At 39.5% G+C, this 20,137-nt stretch overlaps 1 protein-coding gene across 1 annotated transcript in view; it reads left to right on the top strand.

Moving 5' to 3' along the window:
* The window catches only part of arhgap19 (Rho GTPase activating protein 19), a 60,049-nt gene that overhangs the window by 10,465 nt on the left and 29,447 nt on the right, over positions 1-20,137 (top strand). The window contains exons 2-5 of the mRNA XM_028795699.2: positions 7,470-7,735; positions 12,091-12,171; positions 12,738-12,947; positions 13,049-13,275. Of these exons, the coding sequence (XP_028651532.1) occupies positions 7,470-7,735; positions 12,091-12,171; positions 12,738-12,947; positions 13,049-13,275 (784 nt within the window). The remainder of the gene's footprint in view (positions 1-7,469; positions 7,736-12,090; positions 12,172-12,737; positions 12,948-13,048; positions 13,276-20,137) is intronic.

The raw sequence follows: 20,137 nt of genomic DNA, 5'->3' as shown, positions 1-20,137 counted from the left end.
GAAGCATGTACCAGAAATTAAGACCCATTGTCCGCAGAAATCCGCGAACCAGCAAAAAATCTGCGATATATATTTAAATATGCTTACATATAAAATCCGCGATGGAGTGAGGCCGAGAAAGGCGAAGCGCAATATAGCGAGGGATTACTGTACTTACAACTTTGTTCCTGGCACCCTAAAAAAGATCTTCATAACTGCTATCTTGCTTAAAAACTTATACTGCATTACTTGGATGGTTATGTTGTGTTCTAAGCATAAATTAGCGAAGATACTGCAAACTGAAAGAATGGGTAGGGATAATCATAATTTTTCTATTTCATAGAATTTTGTCATTATATTAAGGCAGTCAGCACTGTTATCTACCTGGCAGACTGGCAAGTTAAATACAGAGGTACTAGAGACTTGTTTTAGTGCCACTCAAAGATAACTTGTTTAGTACTTATGTGATATGACATTGATTCAATCTTCTTACAAAAACATGAAATGGGGGGGAAAAAAGGAGAGTGTAATTTTTACTTTTGGAACTTTTCTATAACATTTCACCAGGATTGCCATAAACTCCCCCTCCCCAGCCCCTTTTCTCCCACTCTCCTGCACTTATGTCCGTATGTATAAATCAAGAAAATGAACACCAGTGCTACATACTGACATATGACGTATCATTGTGAACTGGGTAATACGACATGTTAAACCTTTAAATAATTTTGTTTCATTAATATACAAATACAATACTGGATGTGTGTGGAACATCCTGAGACTTCACGGAATCCCCTCAAGTTTGTTGGATATGACCTTGCCTGTACACTGGTACTGCGAGTGCTGTGAAGAGCGAAGGTAAAACCTCTGTGTTTTTCCCCAGTTGATTCTGGGGTTCGTCAGGTGTGTGTTCTTACTCCTACTCTGTTCAGTGCTTGCTTGGATTGGGTTTTGGGCAAGGTCGTGGGGTCTAGTGGCTGTGGGGTATCTGTTGGTGAAGAAAGATTCACTGATCTTGACTTTGCTGATGATGCTGTGATATTCGCTGAGACTATGGAAGCTTCGGGCACTCGAGAGACTGAGTGTGGAGTTTGAGTGTTTAAAATAATAATTCTTTACATTTATATATCGCTTTTCTCACTACTCAAAGCATTCTCCACACAGGGAGGACCCGGGAAGCGAACCCACAATCTCTTTACTGCAAAGTAGCAGCACTACCACTGCGCCACCTGTGTTCGGGCATGTGAGTCTCCTGGATAAAAAAAACAAGATCCAGGCCTTTAGTGACTGACCTCTTAGGCACAGCCATCAGCAGTGTGTCTGTATGCAGAGAGAGTGTCGATCTTGTCAAGAGGTTTACTTACCTCATCAGTGACATTCATATCTCTGGTGACTCTTCCTATGAAGTCAGTAGACAGATTGGGAGAGCATGGGGGGTCATGAGATCGCTGGAAAGGGATATGTGGTGCTCCAGATATCTATGCAAAAGGACAAAGGTCCAAGTCTTTAGAGTCCTGGTGCTTTCCTGTCTTGCTATATGGTTGTGTGACATGGATGCTATCCAGTGACCGGAGATGAAGACTGGACTTCTTCGGTACTGTCTATCTTCGCAGAATCCTCAGGTATCGCTGGTTCGACTTTGTGTCGAATGACCGTGTTGCTCACAGACTCCTGAATGAGGCACATTATCTGCATTGTGAGGGAGCATCAGTTACAACACTACAGCCATATGGCGTGATTCCTTGAGGGTGATCTCCACATAACACCTGGCTACAGCAGATAGATGGTCATTTCCGGAGGGTGGGCCTGGACCACATATCTGCTGGTGAAATTTTATGATTCCCAATACTTTTCAATACCACTGCAAAAACAGAAATCCCAATCAATGGCTTTTTTATTAAAATGCTGCCGTTTATTGAAGTCAACAAATACTAACATTAACAACAGTTTTAAAATAAATAAATACTGTAGTTACCCAACTATCATTTAAGTGGGCCAGTATTGGCACTCATAAATATTAATATACAATACAATGCAAGTCTTGAATTTTAATACAGTATATAGCAGAGATGGGGATCCCACAAGTGTAATAACAAATGAGTTTATAATTGTGGGCATAGGGTTTATAAATAGTGATATTATAATGATGTTAGCAAGTGTACATTTATTCTCTGACATTGTCCAGTAACTGAAATTATACTGCTTAAAATACATACTAAATTCAAACTATTATTTATATATGTATACAGTGATCCCTCGCTATATCGCGCTTCGCCTTTCGCGGCTTCACTCCATCGCGGATTTTATATGTAAGCATATTTAAATATATATCGCAGATTTTTTGCTGGTTCACGGATTTCTGAGGACAATGGGTCTTTTAATTTCTGGTACATGCTTCCTCAGTTGGTTTGCCCAGTTGATTTCATACAAGGGACGCTATTGGCAGATGGCTGAGAAGCTACCCAACTTACTTTTCTTTCTCTCTCTCTTTCGCTGACTATCTGTGATCCTGACGTAGGGGGTGTGAGCAGGGGGGCTGTTCGCACACCTAGACTATACGGACGCTCGTCTAAAAATGCTGAAAGATTATCTTCACGTTGCTACCTTCTGTGTGCAGCTTTTAAGTATGCTGCACGGTAGGGCTGCACGATAACAGAAAAAATGATTATCACGATTATTTTGCTCAAAATTTTTATCACGATTAATAATGACGATTATTCCTTTGGTAAATGAAGTCTGTGACCAAACCAGTGTAGCCTCGGCCAGTTATTCACAGATACTGCCCTAATCATATTAGCTGCGTTGTCCGTTGTGATGCACACAAGTCTTTCTTCCACCAAGCCCCAAGCGGACATCGCTTCTTTGAGGCCGACTGCAATAAACTCCGCTGTATGGTCTTGTGGGAAAAACGAAGTTTGCAAAAGCTTGCTTTTCATCTCAAACTCGCTGTCAATAAAATGAACTGTCAAGCTCAAATACGGTTCTGCAGTTCTGCTTGACCATAAGTCGGTCGTGGCAGCAAAATATTCAAGGCTGAGCCTGAGAATTTCTCTTTCTGTTTCTTTTCGGCATTTCGCATACAGCGAGGGCAGCGCAACATTGGAAAAATGGTTGCGTGAGGGAATGCTATATCTTTTATCAAGTGTTGCGATCATTTTTTTTAAACCCCTCACTGCTCACGGTGGTTATTGGACACATATCCTTGGCTATATGGTACGTGATCGCCTCTGTTATTTCCCAGTGTCTTTGCGAGCTAGGCAGATATGGTATTGCGTTGAACAATGTCCCTGATATTGTTGTCTGTGTTGTGGATGGCTGGTAATTTTTTGTTGTTGCTGTTTGTGCCTTCAGTCGTTGAAATTCTTGATAGTGTACTTTGTGGTGGCTTTTAAGGTGGTTGATGAGGTCTGTTGTGTTACCTTGGGACGTTTGGACGGAACAGGAGCAAAGTTTGCACAAGACTCGTACCTGATCAACATCACATTCCTCGAAATCGAAATAGTTCCAGACAACTGAGTATGACCCCTTTTTAGGAACTAACGATCGCACTTCTGCACCTTCCTCACATTGCTCCGCCATCATATGTTTATTCTGACTGACTGTTATTGCTGCTATTGACTACTACTGCTTCAGAAAGCGCTTGCAATCTAGACGCAGTAACGTCATAGTGACGCAGTCCAATCCGTAAACTCAGCCCATAAAAAACAGTTTGATATTTATACTGTAAAATCGCGACGATATTTATTAACTGATCGTGGGTCATAAATATCGTTATCATGAGAAAAAAAAGATTAATCGTGCAGCCCTACTGCACGGTGCTTCGCATACTTAAAAGCTCAAAGGGCACGTATTGATTTTTGACTTTGTTTTTCTCTCTCTCTCTCTCTCTCTCTCTCTCTCTCTCTCTCTCTCTCTCTCTCTCTCTCTCTCTCTCTCTCTCTCTCTCTCTCTCTCTCTCTCTCTCTCTCTCTCTCTCTCTCTCTCTCTCTCTCTCTCTCTCTCTCTCTCTCTCTCTCTCTCTGCTCCTGATGGAGGGGGTGTGAGCTGCCGCCTTCAACAGCTTTGTACCGGCGGTGCTTCGCATACTTAAAAACAAACAGCCCTATTGATTTGTTTGCTTTCCTCTCTGTTTCCTTTGAAGAGGAAGATATGTTTGCATTCTTTTAATTGTGAGACAGAACTGTCATCTCTGTCTTGTCATGGAGCACAGTTTAAACTTTTGAAAAAGAGACAAATGTTTGTTTGCAGTGTTTGAATAACGTTCCTGTCTCTCTTCAACCTCCTGTGTTTCTGCGCAAATCTGTGACCCAAGCATGACAATATAAAAATAACCATATAAACATATGGTTTCTACTTCGCGGATTTTCTTATTTCGCGGGTGGCTCTGGAACGCAACCCCCGCGATGGAGGAGGGATTACTGTATACACTCACACACACTAGGGGGCTGTGCCCCCTACTCGGTTCACTCGCCCACCCCACAACCCCCACCCCCAGGGCCGCGCTTCACGCTAGCCACTTCGCATCTCTGCTGCTCGCATTGTGAAGGGGGTAGCTGAACGCATGCTAAGGAGAGGCAGACGGATCAGCTGCTGGCTGTCTGCTAGCTACTACTAAGCTGCGTGATCTGCATGTCACGCTGCACGTTGAGCACTTAAATCCCTGTACAGCAGCCGCTGCTTCCGATCACTTTAGGTAGAATGCCCAGACGGGCCTGGGCTGTCTCATGGTCTGGAACCCCTGCAGATTTTATTTTTTTCTCTTCAGCTGTCTAGAGTGTTGTTTTCCCTGGCCATCGGACCTTACTCTTATTCTATGTTAATTAATGTTGTTTTATTTTAATTCTTACTTTATCTTTCTTTTCTTCATCATGTAAAGCACTTTGAGCTACATTATTTGTATGAAAATGTGCTATATAAATAAATGTTGTTGTTGTGCTGCGCTTCCTTGTCTCGTGGGACGTTTAAGTGTCTCCGAGAAATTGTTTGTAAGTAGGGCGTAGGACTTCAAAGTGTCTCCCCGAGATGATCAAGTCTCGACCCAAAATTTTTTTATATAATAAATATATACAGTAGAACCTCGGTTTGCGAGCATAATTCGTTCTGGAAACGTGCTCGCAGTCCAAAGCACTCGTATATCAAAGTGAATTTCCCCATAAGAAATAATGGAAACTCAGGTGATTCGTTCCACAACCCAAAACTATTCATATAAAAATGATTAATACAAAATATAAAGTAAAAATACATAAACAAATTAACCTGCACTTTACCTTTGAAAAGAATCATGGCTGGTGTGAGTGAGTTTCTAAACTCTTGTGGGATTCCACCCAACGGGACGACAACGTGGAAGAGCGTCCCAAAGCAATCGCAGTCTCCCAGCGCTGTAACAGTTTGCCGTAAAAGCGAATCCGAAAACATCACAGACATGCTATAAGCGCCTGCCGTTGATGGGTGATACAAGGAACATTACAAATGCGCAGGGCACAGTATTACTTGGCTACGGCCCTGCCTGACTGCTGTGTCTGTGTATAGGAGAGTGGCAGATCCCGCTACAATAAATAATCACGCTGTTTCAAGCTGAATAAAGCTGGTGTTGCTTAAGTACTGAGACTCGGCTTCGTGTTTTGGGGTGCAAGACGGGGACTTGCACATCACAGCACACACGCACACACACACACAGTCACAATGCTGTAAACATTTTACACTCGTACGGATGTTGTCTAAGACTGAGGCACGCCAACTTAGATGGAGAATAGGAGACGATTGCCCACAATCCCACAGCGAGAGAGAAAGAGAAAACCATCCACTCAGTTGTGATCACATGACGCTCAGCAGACAAAGCATATACATACTACTCGTATTGCAAGACCTCGCTTGTTTATGAAGTCATAATTTATTAAAAATTTTAGCTCGTCTTGCAAAACACTTGTAAACCAAGTTACTCGCAAACCAAGGTTCCACATATATATATATATACACACATATATTTGCAGCTGGAGATCCACAAAGGGAGAAAAAATGAATCACGTATCATAAAGTAATTTTTATTCCTGAGCTTTCAACCCCTGCCAGGGGTCTTCATCAGAGGATAATGCTTAGACTAACAAGAATCAAAGGCAATATATAGCAAAACATTACCGGCGGGGGGAGGGCGGGGATTGGGTGTACAGTTTTATTATGAACATGTTCTTCTTAAGTTGCATATGCTGGATTTATGTCCAAGTGTCTGTTGATGGTGTTCTCATTTGATAGCCAAGATTCGGCCAGCTCTCTGGCACTTTTAGTACTGGCCTTACATTTAACTGGGACAATGTACAAGTAAAAGTTATGTCCTGTTGATTTAGTATGCATATAGATCAAGGAAAGTGAGTCCTTTCTTCTGACGGCGTTGCGATGTTCCTGTATACGTGTTGTGATTCTTTTTGAAGTTTGTCCTATGTATACCGCTGAGCTAGAACTGCATGGAATGCTATAAACTGTGTTTCATGTTTCTGCTATCGATTTCTTGTTTTTAGCATTAAAGAGGACCGTGCGCAGATTGTTAGTGGGTTTGTGTGCTATTCTGACGCTTGACTCTCTCCAGGATGCACACTGTACCTTCAGACACCTTGTGGTGATAAGGGAGTGAGTGCCAGGTGGTTGGGGGATCTGATTCAAGTCGATTGTTTGCTGAGTTTTTTGGCGTCTTCTGTGTAAGCTCCGATTAATGAATGTTTTTGAGTATCCGTTTGAAGTGAAAAGATGGAAGAGATAGCGTCTCTCATTCACTTTTGTTTCCTTCGTATTACAATTGGTGTGGACTCTTCTGAATAGAGTTTTAACACAACTCCGTTTATGAGATACCGGGTGGTTGCTGGTGAAGTGTAATATCTTGTCTGTGTAGCATTCTTTACGGTAAACACTTGTGGTCAGGGTGGCGTCATTATTTCTTTTGATGTAGATGTCCAGGAAGCTGATGTGTTGGTTAATTTCTTTTTCCATTGTGAATTGGATTGCAGGGAATATTGTGTTGATGTGGTTGTAGAATTCATTCAGCTGGTCATTTTTTTAGTATGACGAATGTGTCGTCTACATAGCGTATCCAAATTTTGGGTGGGAACTGGGATAGAGCCATGTTTTCAAAGGCTACTTGGGTTTATTGACACACATTTAGAAGACAAAAGACGCTGATGAGAGAGGTGCGAAGGGATTTAAGGTGGGCCGGATTTACGAGTTTTTTTCTTTGGCTCTGGTAATTCTAGTGTTAATTGTATTATATTTCAAAAACCACAATAATGGTTCATGATTGTTTGTTTATTGCCTCATATTTGTGACTCTGTCATCCAAAGGTATGTGTTTAAAATAGTGGGGGTTTCTTCTGGCAAATGCCCATATTTTTAGGCTGCTAAATTAATTGTACTTTTGTGACATCTGTGGAAATAGTTGACGTCCCATTTAAAAATTACCTGCACACTATCAGTGCACCAGTTAATTAATTTTTTTTTGTCTGATTATAGCGATGCAGTTTCAAATTTTACCATCAAACAAGAGACCTCATTAAAAAGTCAGCCCATCATTTTCAACCCTGACTTCTTTGTGGAAAAACTGCGCCACGAGAAACCGAGTGTTTTCACGGAACTAGTACTGAGCAACGTCACACGGCTAATTGATCTGCCTGGCACAGAGTTTGCTCAACTAACTGGGGAAATAGTTACCAAACTGCCTAGTGGAAGTTCTTCTGCATCAGGCTTTTTCCGTTCCTTGAACTTCTTGAAGCGTAAAGGTCAGTATGTAATTATACTGTAGCAAATGTATAATTGTATTTGTCCTCTGATGTTTCATGAGTGTTTTTGCAGATGTGATGTCCGGTAATGTCATCTTGCATGCCATTAAGGGAAAATATTGGAGGTGTATTTTCAGTTTTTTTTTTTTTTTTTTCTTTCTTCAGTCTTTATACCATGGCTTAATTAAAAGAGAAGACAACTTGTTTATCACATGTCAGTAGTCTATCATATTTATATAGTTTTCACCTAAAAGTTATACTTAAAGGTCTATTTTCTTATAGGCAGTTTGCATTTCCATTATTTATCAGTGGATGCCAACATATTAACACCCAGTACTGCTGATTTGAAGGCATTGCAATATAAATAATGCATCATAGGCAAGAAATGTATAAGAAACTAACCAAAGTATATCATGTTTGATTTAAAGAAAAATGGCAACTTATTTATTTTTTTTGCACAGCATATTAGAAAACGTATGGTTTTGATATAGTGGACTTTATATTCACTAGCTGTAAAGCATTTTTAAATGAATTATTTCAATACAGTTATATTTGATGTTTGTTTTCTATCTTTTAACAAATGTAGTGTATTAAAGTTCAAAGTCAAGCTTACTGTAAAATTTACATTATTGTGTCATGGTTGAACAGCCATTTTTTTTCCGTTCCACAAAGAAAACAAAATTGTATAAGGACCTGTATTTTCTTGCAGTACTGTATATGTTAGTAGGGTTGAATTACTAACCAAATTTCAAATCAGTTTGAACATGTTACGGTTTGAATATTCACAATTGAACAGAAAATTTTGAATGTGTTGAATACTATAACTCAGAACATTGCTGTGTAGCACTACAAGTTGTTTCAGATTGCTATCTCTTACTCACAATTCACTTCCATTAACAGCCAATTCAGTTTGTGTTGGGTAGCTACTAATGTTATTTAATGAAATGAATGGAGTTCACTCCATTGGGAAAGAGCAAACTAATTTAAATCTGAATTGCTTTGTGGAGCTTCGTGATGGCTTAATTCAACTTATTCTTTCAACTGGTGGAGTAGGCTGGTGTGTGGCTCTTTAACCTCTAAACTGTGAACTACAGGTAGGATAGTACTTGAAGGCTGATTTATACTTTACACAAAGTTGAATTAGAATTCTCCATGTTGACACACTAATGTGATTAAAAGGAAAGGAGAGAAGCAACCAGATAGATACTTTATTAATCCCAAGGGGAAATTCACATACTCCAGCAGCAGCATACTGATAAAAATCAATATTAAATTAAAGAGTGATAAAAATGCAGGTATAACAATCGCTTTGTATAATGTTAACGTTTACTCCCCCGGGTGGAATTGAAGAGTCATAGTGTGGGGGAGGAACAATCTCCTCAGTCTGTCACTAAAGCTTTTCCTCTGTCTGGAGATGATACTGTTTAGTGGATGCAGTGGATTCTCCATGATTGGCAGGAGCCTGCTCAGTGCCCGTCGCTCTGCCACAGATGTCAAACTGTCCAGCTCCGTGCCTACAATAGAGCCTGCCTTCCTCACCAGTTTGTCCAGGCGTGAGGTGTCCCTCTTCTTTATGCTGTCTTCCCAGCACACCACCGTGTAGAAGAGGGCGCTTGCCACAACCGTCTTATAGAACATCTGCAGCATCTTATTGCAAATGTTGAAAGACGCCAGCCTTCTAAGGAAATATAGTCGGCTCTGTCCTCTCTTGCACAGAGCATCAGTATTGGCAGTCCAGTCCAATTTATCATCCAGCTGCACTCCCAGGTATTTATAGGTCTGCACCCTCTGCACACAGTCACCTCTGATGATCACGGGGTCTGTGAGGGGCCTGGTCCTCCTCCTAAAATCCACCACCAGCTCCTTGATTTTGCAGGTGTTCAGTTGTAGGTGCTTTGAGTCACACCATTTAACAAAGTCCTTGATTAGGTTCCTATACTCCTCCTCCTGCCCACTTCTGATGTAGCCCACAATAGCAGTGTCGTCAGCGAACTTTTGCACGTGGTAGGCCTCTGAGTTATACTGGAAGTCCGATGTATATAGGCTGAACAGGACCGGAGAAAGTACAGTCCCCTGCAGCGCTCCTGTGTTGCTGACCACAATGTCAGACCTGCAGTTCCTGAGACGCACATACTGAGGTCTTTCTGTAAGATAGTCCATGATCCATGCCACCAGGTATGAATCTACTCCCATTTCTGTAAGCTTGATCCTAATGAGCAGAGGTTGGATGGTGTTGAAGGCGCTAGAGAAGTCCAGAAACATAATTCTTACTGCAGCACTGCCTCTGTCCAAGTGGGAGAGGGATCGGTGTAGCATGTAGATGATGACATCCTCCGCTCCCACCTTCTTCTGTTATGCGAACTGCAGAGGGGGTCGAGGGCATGGCGAACCTGTGGCCTCAAGTGGTGAAGCAGCAGCCGCTCCATGGTCTTCATCACATGTGACGTCAGAGCGACAGGCCAGAAGTCATTCAGCTCACTAGGACGTGATACCTTTGGGACTGGGGTGATGCAAGATGTTTTCCAAATCCTCAGGACTCTCCCCTGTTCCAGGCTCAGGTTGAAGATGCGCCGTAGAGGACTCCCCAGCTCCAACGCACAGGCCTTCAGCAGTCGGCACAAAGTCTCCTCAGCTCTCTACTTACCTGGGCTGCTGTAATTGTGTGTGGAGGGTGCGGGGACTCTCTCCTATGCTGGTATCAGCAGAAGGATGGGTGGAGGGTGCATAACTCCAAGGTGAGAGTGGGTTAGGGTGGTTAAACCTGTTAAAGAAGTTGTTCATCTGGTTTGCTCTCTCCACATCTCTCTCGATGGTGGCACCCCACTTCGAGCTGCAGCCAGTGATGATCTTCATCCCATTCCCACACTTCCTTCATGCTGTTCTTCTGCAACTTCTGCTCCAGCTTTCTCCTGTACTGCTCCTTCACCGCCCTGAGCTGGACTCGGAGTTCCTTCTGCATGCGCTTGAGCTCATGCTGATCACCGCCTTTAAAAGCCCTTTTCTTCTGGTTCAAAAGGCGCTTGATGTCACTTGTAATCCATGGCTTGTTGTTAGCATAGCAGCATACTGTTCTTACTGGAACTACAATATCCATACAGAAGTTGATGTAGTCAGTAGTGCAGTCAACAACCTCCTCAATGTTCTCACTGTATGATCCCTGCAGGATATCCCAGTCCGTAGTTCCACAGCAGTCTCTCAGAGCCTGCTCTGCCTCAGGGGACCACTTCCTGAATGAGCGTGTGGTTGTAGGTAGCTCCCTCACTCTTGGTTTGTAGTGAGGCTGAAGCAAAACCAGGTTATGATCTGCTTTCCCAAGTGCAGGCAGCGGGGTGGAGCTGTATGCGTCTTTAACGTTTGCATACAGTAGGTCAATAGTCCTTTTTCCCCGGGTGTTACAGTCCACATACTGGGAGAAGGCAGGTAATGTTTTGTCCAGCATCACATGGTTAAATGGTTTCATACCATTTGTCTTCCTTTCCTGCAAAGTTTAGCCATGGCAGTTATATACAGAAGAAAGTCGGTGAAGCCACACTGTTATCGGTCAAACATGTTAAATGTAGATACTAACCCATTTTTGTTGCTCCAAACTACTTCTATCTGGTTTCTGCTAGAGGTTAGAATATATAATTCTATTGTCATTCGCTGTTTAATACAACCTGAGGCACAATTAGTATTTACATGTTTCACTTTCAACAAAGTTTTGTCCCAGTATAGATTGTAAATGTGGAATGAGTTACAATGAAATTGTGTTTAGTACTAGGGTATTGTACCATGTTAGCCATTATAGGTTTAATGAGAAGTCAAACAAAATGACACCTTTTATTGGCTAACTAAAAAGATTACAATGTGCAAGCTTTCGAGGCAACTCAGTTGAAGAAAGGGCCTGAGTTGCCTCAAAAGCTTTCATATTGTAATCTTTTTAGTTAGCCAATAAAATTGTGCAAACTTTAATTCGCTTCTAAGACGGTTAATGTTGTGCATTTGCACTGAAAAAACTTTCTTTTTTGGTCTATATTGGCCAATAGGTCAGGAGTATCTCAGCCAACCTTCATTCCATCAACCATCAAGTAGTTTTTGTATGGTGTGGATGTACATATGTAAAACATTGTTTTTACCAGCATTTAAAGGGAATTTGCAGCCGTGTCTAGTTTTCTTAATATAATTGGAGCACTGCACTCAATGCAGTAAGGACACCCAGCGAGAATGAAACTGCTTTTGGTAACTAAGTCATTTGCAATTTTAATAACATTTTATTAAAATTGTATTAAAATTGTTAACTAGGTAATTCTGTGAAATGGTTTAAATTCATTCATGTAAATATAAAATTAATATGTATGTTTGTTCATTAAATCCAGAAAAGGGTGTTGTCTTTGGTGCCCCACTGACTGAAGAAGGCATCGCACAGATTTATCAGTTAATCGAGTACCTGCAAAAAAGTAAGTTGACTGGTTAAGTGGTAGTATATTAAGTTACTAGGCAGCATGGTCTTGTAGCAAATGAGATTTACTGAAGTGCACATCTTTCCAATTCTATACCCATGGCTGATTCAGTGTGTAACCCTCAGCATGTCACTTTTACCTGCCAGTTCTATTTTACCCATTTGATGAAGCTAAATATATGTAAATGTGCTTAATATTATAGATATTGTTTTTCTTCTCTGCTTTATTCTTTTTCCCTTTAGTCCATTTTGTCCCATCTGTTATAATTTTGCAGAAATATAAATTTGCCTTTCTAGGTAAGAGGATATGTGAACCTTTATGCAATACATTATACTCAGTAATATTGTGACTTGACTTAAATGTAGAATACTATAGTTGTCTTCTTTTTATATAGTTTTAACTTCCATGAAAACATATATAAAGCTGTGTAAAGTATTATATCTAATTAATGATGCATGCACAAAATGACTAATATGAAAAATCAAACTAATGAAACATAATTTGCAGCTAGTATATGTTCTTTGATATATTATTTAGAATTAATTTTGTTCCCATTATTTTAGATCTACATATTGAAGGTTTGTTTAGAGTCCCTGGAAAGAATCTGCGACAGCAAACCTTAAAGGAATTTCTGAACAGTGGTGTTGATATAGATCTTGACTCTGGTGAATACCATGCTAATGATGTAGCCACATTACTTAAAACCTTCCTTGGAGAGCTTCCTGATACTCTTCTAACACACAGGCATTACCATGCACATCTGAAAATTGCAGGTACCTACCTAGAATTTAAATGTCTTTGTGTTTTTTTTAAGCAGTGTAATTCTCTTATTTGACTTGTGCGCTAAGGTGGAATTTTAAATGTATTTTTTAAGATTTGGCACTTTTTGATGAGAAGGGGAATAAAACCACAATTCCCGACAAGGAGCGTCAGATTGAGGCACTACAACTGCTGTTTATGATTCTCCCGCCTGCCAATAGAACACTTCTTAAACTCCTGTTGGATCTGCTGCACCAGACTGCAAGGCAGCAGGAGAAGAATAAGATGTCTGCCTACAATCTGGCCCTAATGTTTGCTCCTCACATCATTTGGCCAAAAAATGTAAGTTACATTTTATTCTACCCACATACTCAAAACATTATTGCCAGTCAAATTTGTAATAATGTCTTGTAATAATCCTGTACCCGAAGAATTAAAGAATTTTCTTATTGAATGGTGGTTGTTTAAATCTCCATAATTGGAAATATATTAAATAACTGTGGGGTTTGCAAGGTTTGCAAAGGTAAGTATACTTCCAGAGTGTTTTTGAGTTGTGTACTAAAACATATAATGCATGCAGGTCTAAGCAAGTTATTATTTATTCCTCTAAATTGTTTTAATTTGTACATAAGCAAGTTTTGAGATCAATTAAAGATGCTTCTCCTGAACAAACAGATTTAGATGCGTCCCAAGATATTTCTCTGCTTTATGATCATTAACATCCTTTAAAATATAAGTTTTATATTTATTCAATACTAGAGTAATCATTAATTAATAAAATGATCTGTTATTAAAAATCAAAGACAGAGACGTTCATCTTTACTATGCAAAATTCTTTTACAATCTCAGTCAAGCTTGTTGCATTCCCTCATGAGTGAACTGTCTATAAATATGAAATGTTTTATATTTGTCCTCTCTGTCTTGGGAAATAATTATTTTTATTTGAGCTGTCCTCTTAATGTTTATTTCATAGTTCATTAAAATGTGTCATCTTTTTTCATTTCTCTCTTCTTTCATGTGTCTGGGTGGAATTGCTTACATCTCCTGATAAAACACTAAGCCACAGCATGTGTGAGAAATCCCAAAGGCTGTAATTATAGCTATTTATACTGTATAGTGAAGTAGAATTTTGTTCTTTTTAAATTAATTTTAAATTTTACGTATATTTAAAGGATGATCTGAATTTTTTTTAAAACCACATATTTTGGAAGGCAAAGACAGCACAGTTTATAAAAAGCTATATCTTTTTGAAGTGTGGCGCATACTATATTATGTCCAGTTCATTAATTTCTTTCACTCTTTTTGCAGATTTATATATGTTAAAATGTTTCAGACACAGTGGTTTCTTATTATGAATACTTTGTCATTTAAATGGATGTTACAGTGCCACAGTAGTTAAAGCACCTATCATAGTTCAAGTGACCTGGTTTGATACCCAGCCACTGCAGGTACTCTGCCTAAATAAAATGGCTGAACATTGTGGTTTTTAGTTAGATTACCCATGTTTTCCAAGATTCCTCTAACCACATGTAAAATTACTGATTAACTTCCTGTGTCCACACTTTCTGATGGGAACACCTTCAGTAAGTCAGTGACACTTGGTCAATGGTCACTGACTGATTTCTGTCCATGTCACAATACAGATAATTAGGCTACATTTAACACATTGCAACACTGGAAAGCTCCCTGCTAAGCTTAAAAAAAAAAAAAATACTTTTTGCTCATTAGTAGTTAACTAAATATTTACCCGACACACTTTTCAGATGGGTGGTACAGTGAATGCTGCCACTGCTGTATCACTGTTCCAGCATTCTGGCTTCAAATTTCGTGCATTGCTACTGTCTTTGTGGAGTTTGCACTTTTTGAGTAATCTGTTTATACTCCCCATCCTAAAGATATGTATCTTAGGTTAATCAGCCATTCTGGAGTGGTTCTACAGTAAATGGGTCCTGCGATGGACTGGAATCTCATTTAATCGGGGATTGTACCTTGCAATGTGTTGCTAGAATAGGATGTGGCACCATAGATCTGAACTGAATTAAGCAGGCTTGAAAATACTGTTATGTGTGTACGTTTTCTTTTCCCTTTTTCCTTTCTTTAAAAAAAACAAAAAAAAAACATGCTTGAGTTATTATCTAAAATGCTTCTTTCACGTTATGGTCCAGTCAAATACAATTTGTCATTCTTTTTGCTTACAAGATGAGAAAATTATGTTAACACTAATGGTACTGCTATGTATATACTTATATACAATTTTTTTGGAACATTTATGTGCCACCTACGGTACATGTGTTGAACATGATGGTGAACAGGTTGAGACATTCCTGTAAATCATCTTGCACATATGAAGTATGTTTTGTTAATAAATTGTTTCCTCCATTGAAATGTGTACATAATTTTGACTCACCCTGTACATTAAGCTATTTAAATGAATGACTCAGAGTAAATATATTTTACAAATACAGTGTTAATTTCTGAATATAGTAGTTATTTATAACTGATGTATTTATAAGTAAGAATCAAGAAATTATTGAGCAGACATAAAAAAAATTTTTGTCACATGAACAATCACTGAATGCCTAATTTTGCTGTTGTGTGATGTTATGAATCATACACTTTGATCAAATGTATCTGTCTTTGGCAAAACAATTTAAAAGTTGTACTTAGTATATAGCATTCCAGCAGAATTCACAATTACAATAGGTATGGGCTCTCTATGTGTGTTTAATCAAATATAAACTAAAAAATTCAGGTGCAGTTTCGAAAGTTGGTATAGTTAGAGTACTTAATGCTTGAACCATACAGGGTAGTGCTGGGAGATATACCGGTTTATACCAAATACCGTTTTTAGTTTTGTTATGATATGGATTTTTCTTATACTGCAACACTGGTTTAAATAGCCTAAACAACGTTCGGAACGTGGCACAATGAGAAACTGTTTAAGTGGGGACCTTTCTCACTGCTACACCGCTAAAAACGCATGCAACAGAGTACATGCGTTAGTAGAGGTATTGAGTGGTAAAAATGGACAGAGAACATTCCGAAACTGAAGCTGTAGCAGACGATAAAGTTGAACGTGATGACACAGAAGAACTTTTGCCAAAAAAAGGAGCCGTGTCTGTTGTCTGGAGATACTTTGGTTTTAAAAGGTCGGATGTGGACCAAACAATTATTTACTGCAAATGCTGTTGAGCAAAAGCAATTTGCTGCACCACCTTAGCCGCAAACATGCTTTGGAGTACAATGAATGTATGGAACTAAGATTGGCACCCTCCACGTCCTCAGGTAAAACTGAAAAAGCTAGAGGACACTCGAGTCAGACGTCACTTGTAGACGCGTTTGCTAGAGGTACTGCCTACAATAAAATAAGCAAGCGGTGGATCGAGATAACCAATGCCATTACAATCCATGTAACTAACGTGTCAGGGGACAGAGATTGCTAACATTAACAGAAAGTGTAGTTGGTTTACAAAAAATACAGTAATCCCTCGCTATATCGTGCTTCGACTTTCGCGGCTTCACTCTATCGCGGATTTTATATGTATGCATATCTAAATATATAACGCAGATTTTTCGCTGCTTCACGGGTTTCTGCGGACAATGGGTCTTCTTACTTCTGGTACTTGCTTCCTCAGTTGGTTTGCCCAGTTGATTCCATGCAAGAGATGCTATTGGCGGATGGCTGAGAAGCTACCCAATCGGAGCACGCAGTTAAGTTCCTGTGTGCTGCTGATTGGCTCAGCGACGGAGTGCTGCATTAACCAGGAAGTCTCATCTCACTCATTCAGCATTAACGTGCTACTGCTTCAGGGGCCGTGTCCAAGTGCCAACAGAAGATGCAAATGATTGCAGAAAAGGTAAAAGTTTTGGATATGTTGAAGGAAGGGAACAGCTACCTCGCTGCAGGACACCATTACGGCATCAATGAGTCCACGATTCTTTTTATTTAAAAAGGAGGAAAAGCATATAAGATCTATGGCCGCAGTGTCCTTTAACCAAGGCGCAAAACGAGTTGCAAGTGGACGTGATAAGGCAGTAGTCTGGATGGAATCTGCTTTAGGGATTTGGATTGAAGAGTGCTGGAAGAAGAACAACGGCGGTAGTACACAGTCGCCTGAAGAGGCTCCTTTAGAAGAGCTGTAATGCTATCCTTTGTTGTGCAATAAAATTAAACTCATCGTTATCGGACAAGTCATCGTGTCATTGTTGGTGAATAACCATAATTAATTATTTACGTTCAGTACTTATTACATGTACATAGTTTAGTGTCACTGTACACACATTTTACTGTATACAATTTTTCTTGCGTTGTACGTATTTATTGCTGGTGGCCTGTCTGTCGTAATGGCTGTAACATATGTGATATCGGAGATACTCGATATCTTTAAAATAATGTTTAGGTTTTACTGTATATAAACTGTGTTTACATACATAATTTCAACGAATCTTACCTAATATCTAAGAGAATACAAAGGGTTTATGCTGTATAATTGTGCAGGAAATGTTTATAATAGTGTGGGAGAGTTTATAAGGGCTTAAAATATATAAAAATAACCATATGAACATATGGTTTCTACTTCGCGGATTTTCACCTTTCGCGGGGGGTTCTGGAACGCAACCCCCGCGATGGAGGAGGGATTACTGTATTCACTATTTATTCATTTTCTAAGACATGTTCAGTGCAATACAACTTTTGACAAGCACCTCTGGATATTATACTAAGTCTAAATGCCTCTTTGGGTGGTTGAAAATATGTTGTCAAAATTAGTTTAAGTTGTTTGCAAAATGTGTTTAATAAAAAGGTTCTATATTTTGACTGCAGCTGTCATGCAACGTGATTCCTTCTCTTCATTAGTGCCACCCCCTTGAAAACTATCACTTTATGAGGCCTTGCAAACCTGTATTAATACTTGTGTGCACATTAAAATGTTTTTTGTACAATGTACAATTCTCATGACAGTGGAATAGGTTATTCTTAGCCAGTAATTGCAGTGGAAAATGTGGTTAACATCCACTCATGCATGGGGAAAAAAATACCGTTGAATATCGTGAAACCAGTATAAGTTTGAAAAATACCGTGATATAGAATTTTGGTCATACCGCCCAGCACTAATACAGGGTATTTCTTAGCCTCACTTTAACAGGGGTACTGATGTAAGTTTACCAAGGCTGGTAGCAATTTAGCTTGTTTTTTCATAATATCATCTAATATGCACAATTCTGATATAAAATGTAGTAAAAAAAAAAAAAAAAATTGATATTCAATCCATTGCATAATACCAACAGACCGAAAACAAACCTTCCTTAAATGTTTCAAAGATTAAAAAGAAAACTGATAGCCTAAAAGCAGAATAAACTACTAAACAGCAGCACATTTTAAGTTTTGTCTTTTGTTTAATAATATTAAATGTTTGTTGCTTCTTTAAAAAAAAATATATATATATAAAAAAAAAGGCTCAACAGCATTGTAACAACCTTTAAACCCAGACTTTAACAGGTTAGGGTGCTAAAAAGTAGCCTGATGATTCACATTGGCAGTGGTAAAATGCTTTGTATCTTATATATTGTGTGATTTCAGTCAACACAGTAAATTCGCTTCCATTTAAAAGTGTGGGGTCACCACAAATTTTCATGTTTTTGATAGAAATTCATACCTTTTTATCAAGATACCATTAAATTGTTTTAAAAATATAGGCAAGGCATTACTAGTGTGAATAATAGCCATTACTCTTTGAAATGACTACCTGCCCTCCACATTGGATTACAAAGCCCAGTTTTCAGCAACAAACACTACAGTATTCTAATGGTAAACTCCCTCAATTTATCCTTAGTCATGTTTACATGCTAACTGGTAATTAGAGAAACCTTTTTAACTGCATTAGCACTTCTCTGACCTGTTATCCTGTTTGTTTATTAAAAGGTACAGTAATCCCTCCTCCATCGCGGGGGTTGCGTTCCAGAGCCACCCGCGAAATAGGAAAATCCGCGAAGTAGAAACCATATGTTTATATGGTTATTTTTAGAATGTCATGCTTGGGTCACAGATTTGCGCAGAAACACAGGAGGTTGTAGAGAGACAGGAACGTTATTCAAACACTGCAAACAAACATTTGTCTCTTTTTCAAAAGTTTAAACTGTGCTCCATGACAAGACAGAAATGACAGTTCTGTCTCACAATTAAAAGAATGCAAACATATCTTCCTTTTCAAAGGAGTGCAAAGCAAGCAGTCAAAAAAAAAATCAATACGGCTTTTTGGCTTTTAAGTATGCGAAGCACCGCCGGTACAAAGCTGTTGAAGGCGGCAGCTCACACCCCCTCTGTCAGGAGCAGGAAGAGAGAGAGAGAGAGATAGCGAGAGACAGATAAAAAAATCAATACGTGCCCTTTGAGCTTTTAAGTATGCGAAGCTCCGTGCAGCCTGTCCTTCAGGAAGCAGCTGCACACAGCCCCCCTGCTCACACCCCCCTACGTCAGCGCAAGAGAGAGAGAGAGAGAGAAAGTAAGCTGGATAGCTTCTCAGCCATCTGCCAATAGCGTCCCTTGTATGAAATCAACTGGGCAAACCAACTGAGGAAGCATGTACCAGAAATTAAAAGACCTATTGTCCGCAGAAACCCGCGAAGCAGCGAAAAATCCGCGATATATATTTAAATATGCTTACATATAAAATCCGCAATGGAGTGAAGCCGCGAAAGGCGAAGCGCGATATAGCGAGGGATCACTGTATTTGCATTCCTAAAGTTCAGTTCTGGGTTCAAAAATGGCAGAAGTCTTGAGAGAAGAGGGCAAACTGGTCCGAACTAGTATGGGAAAAGAGAGGGAAGGCTGAGATGGACAACTGCATAAGAGGATAAGGACATCAGAATCTGTAGTTCTTGAAATAAATACCTTACTGGCCCTCAGTTGATTTCTTCTTTAAATACAAGCCAAATACCAGTGTCATCTAGGGAAATGGCAATTCTGGGATGCTAGCCTTAGATGCAGAGTTTCAAAGAAAAAGGCATACGTGAAACTGGCAAATAAAAAGAAAAAGTTGAAATGGACAAATGAAAACAGAAATTGGACTGAGGGTAACTTGAAAAGTGTGTCATGCTAAGCATCCCTTAGTCACCTTTTTGTCTGTTGCAGATGAGACAACTGAGGACCTGTAAGGTGTTTGTTTCTCAAACTACTCACTGTGATGTTTTTATCCTCTTATGCAGC

This window comes from Erpetoichthys calabaricus, chromosome 2 (genome assembly GCF_900747795.2).
Source record: "Erpetoichthys calabaricus chromosome 2, fErpCal1.3, whole genome shotgun sequence".
NCBI classification, from domain to species: Eukaryota; Metazoa; Chordata; class Cladistia; order Polypteriformes; family Polypteridae; genus Erpetoichthys; species Erpetoichthys calabaricus.
The sequence above is the reverse complement of the archived record's forward strand: the minus strand, read 5'-3'. Positions and strand labels throughout refer to the sequence as shown.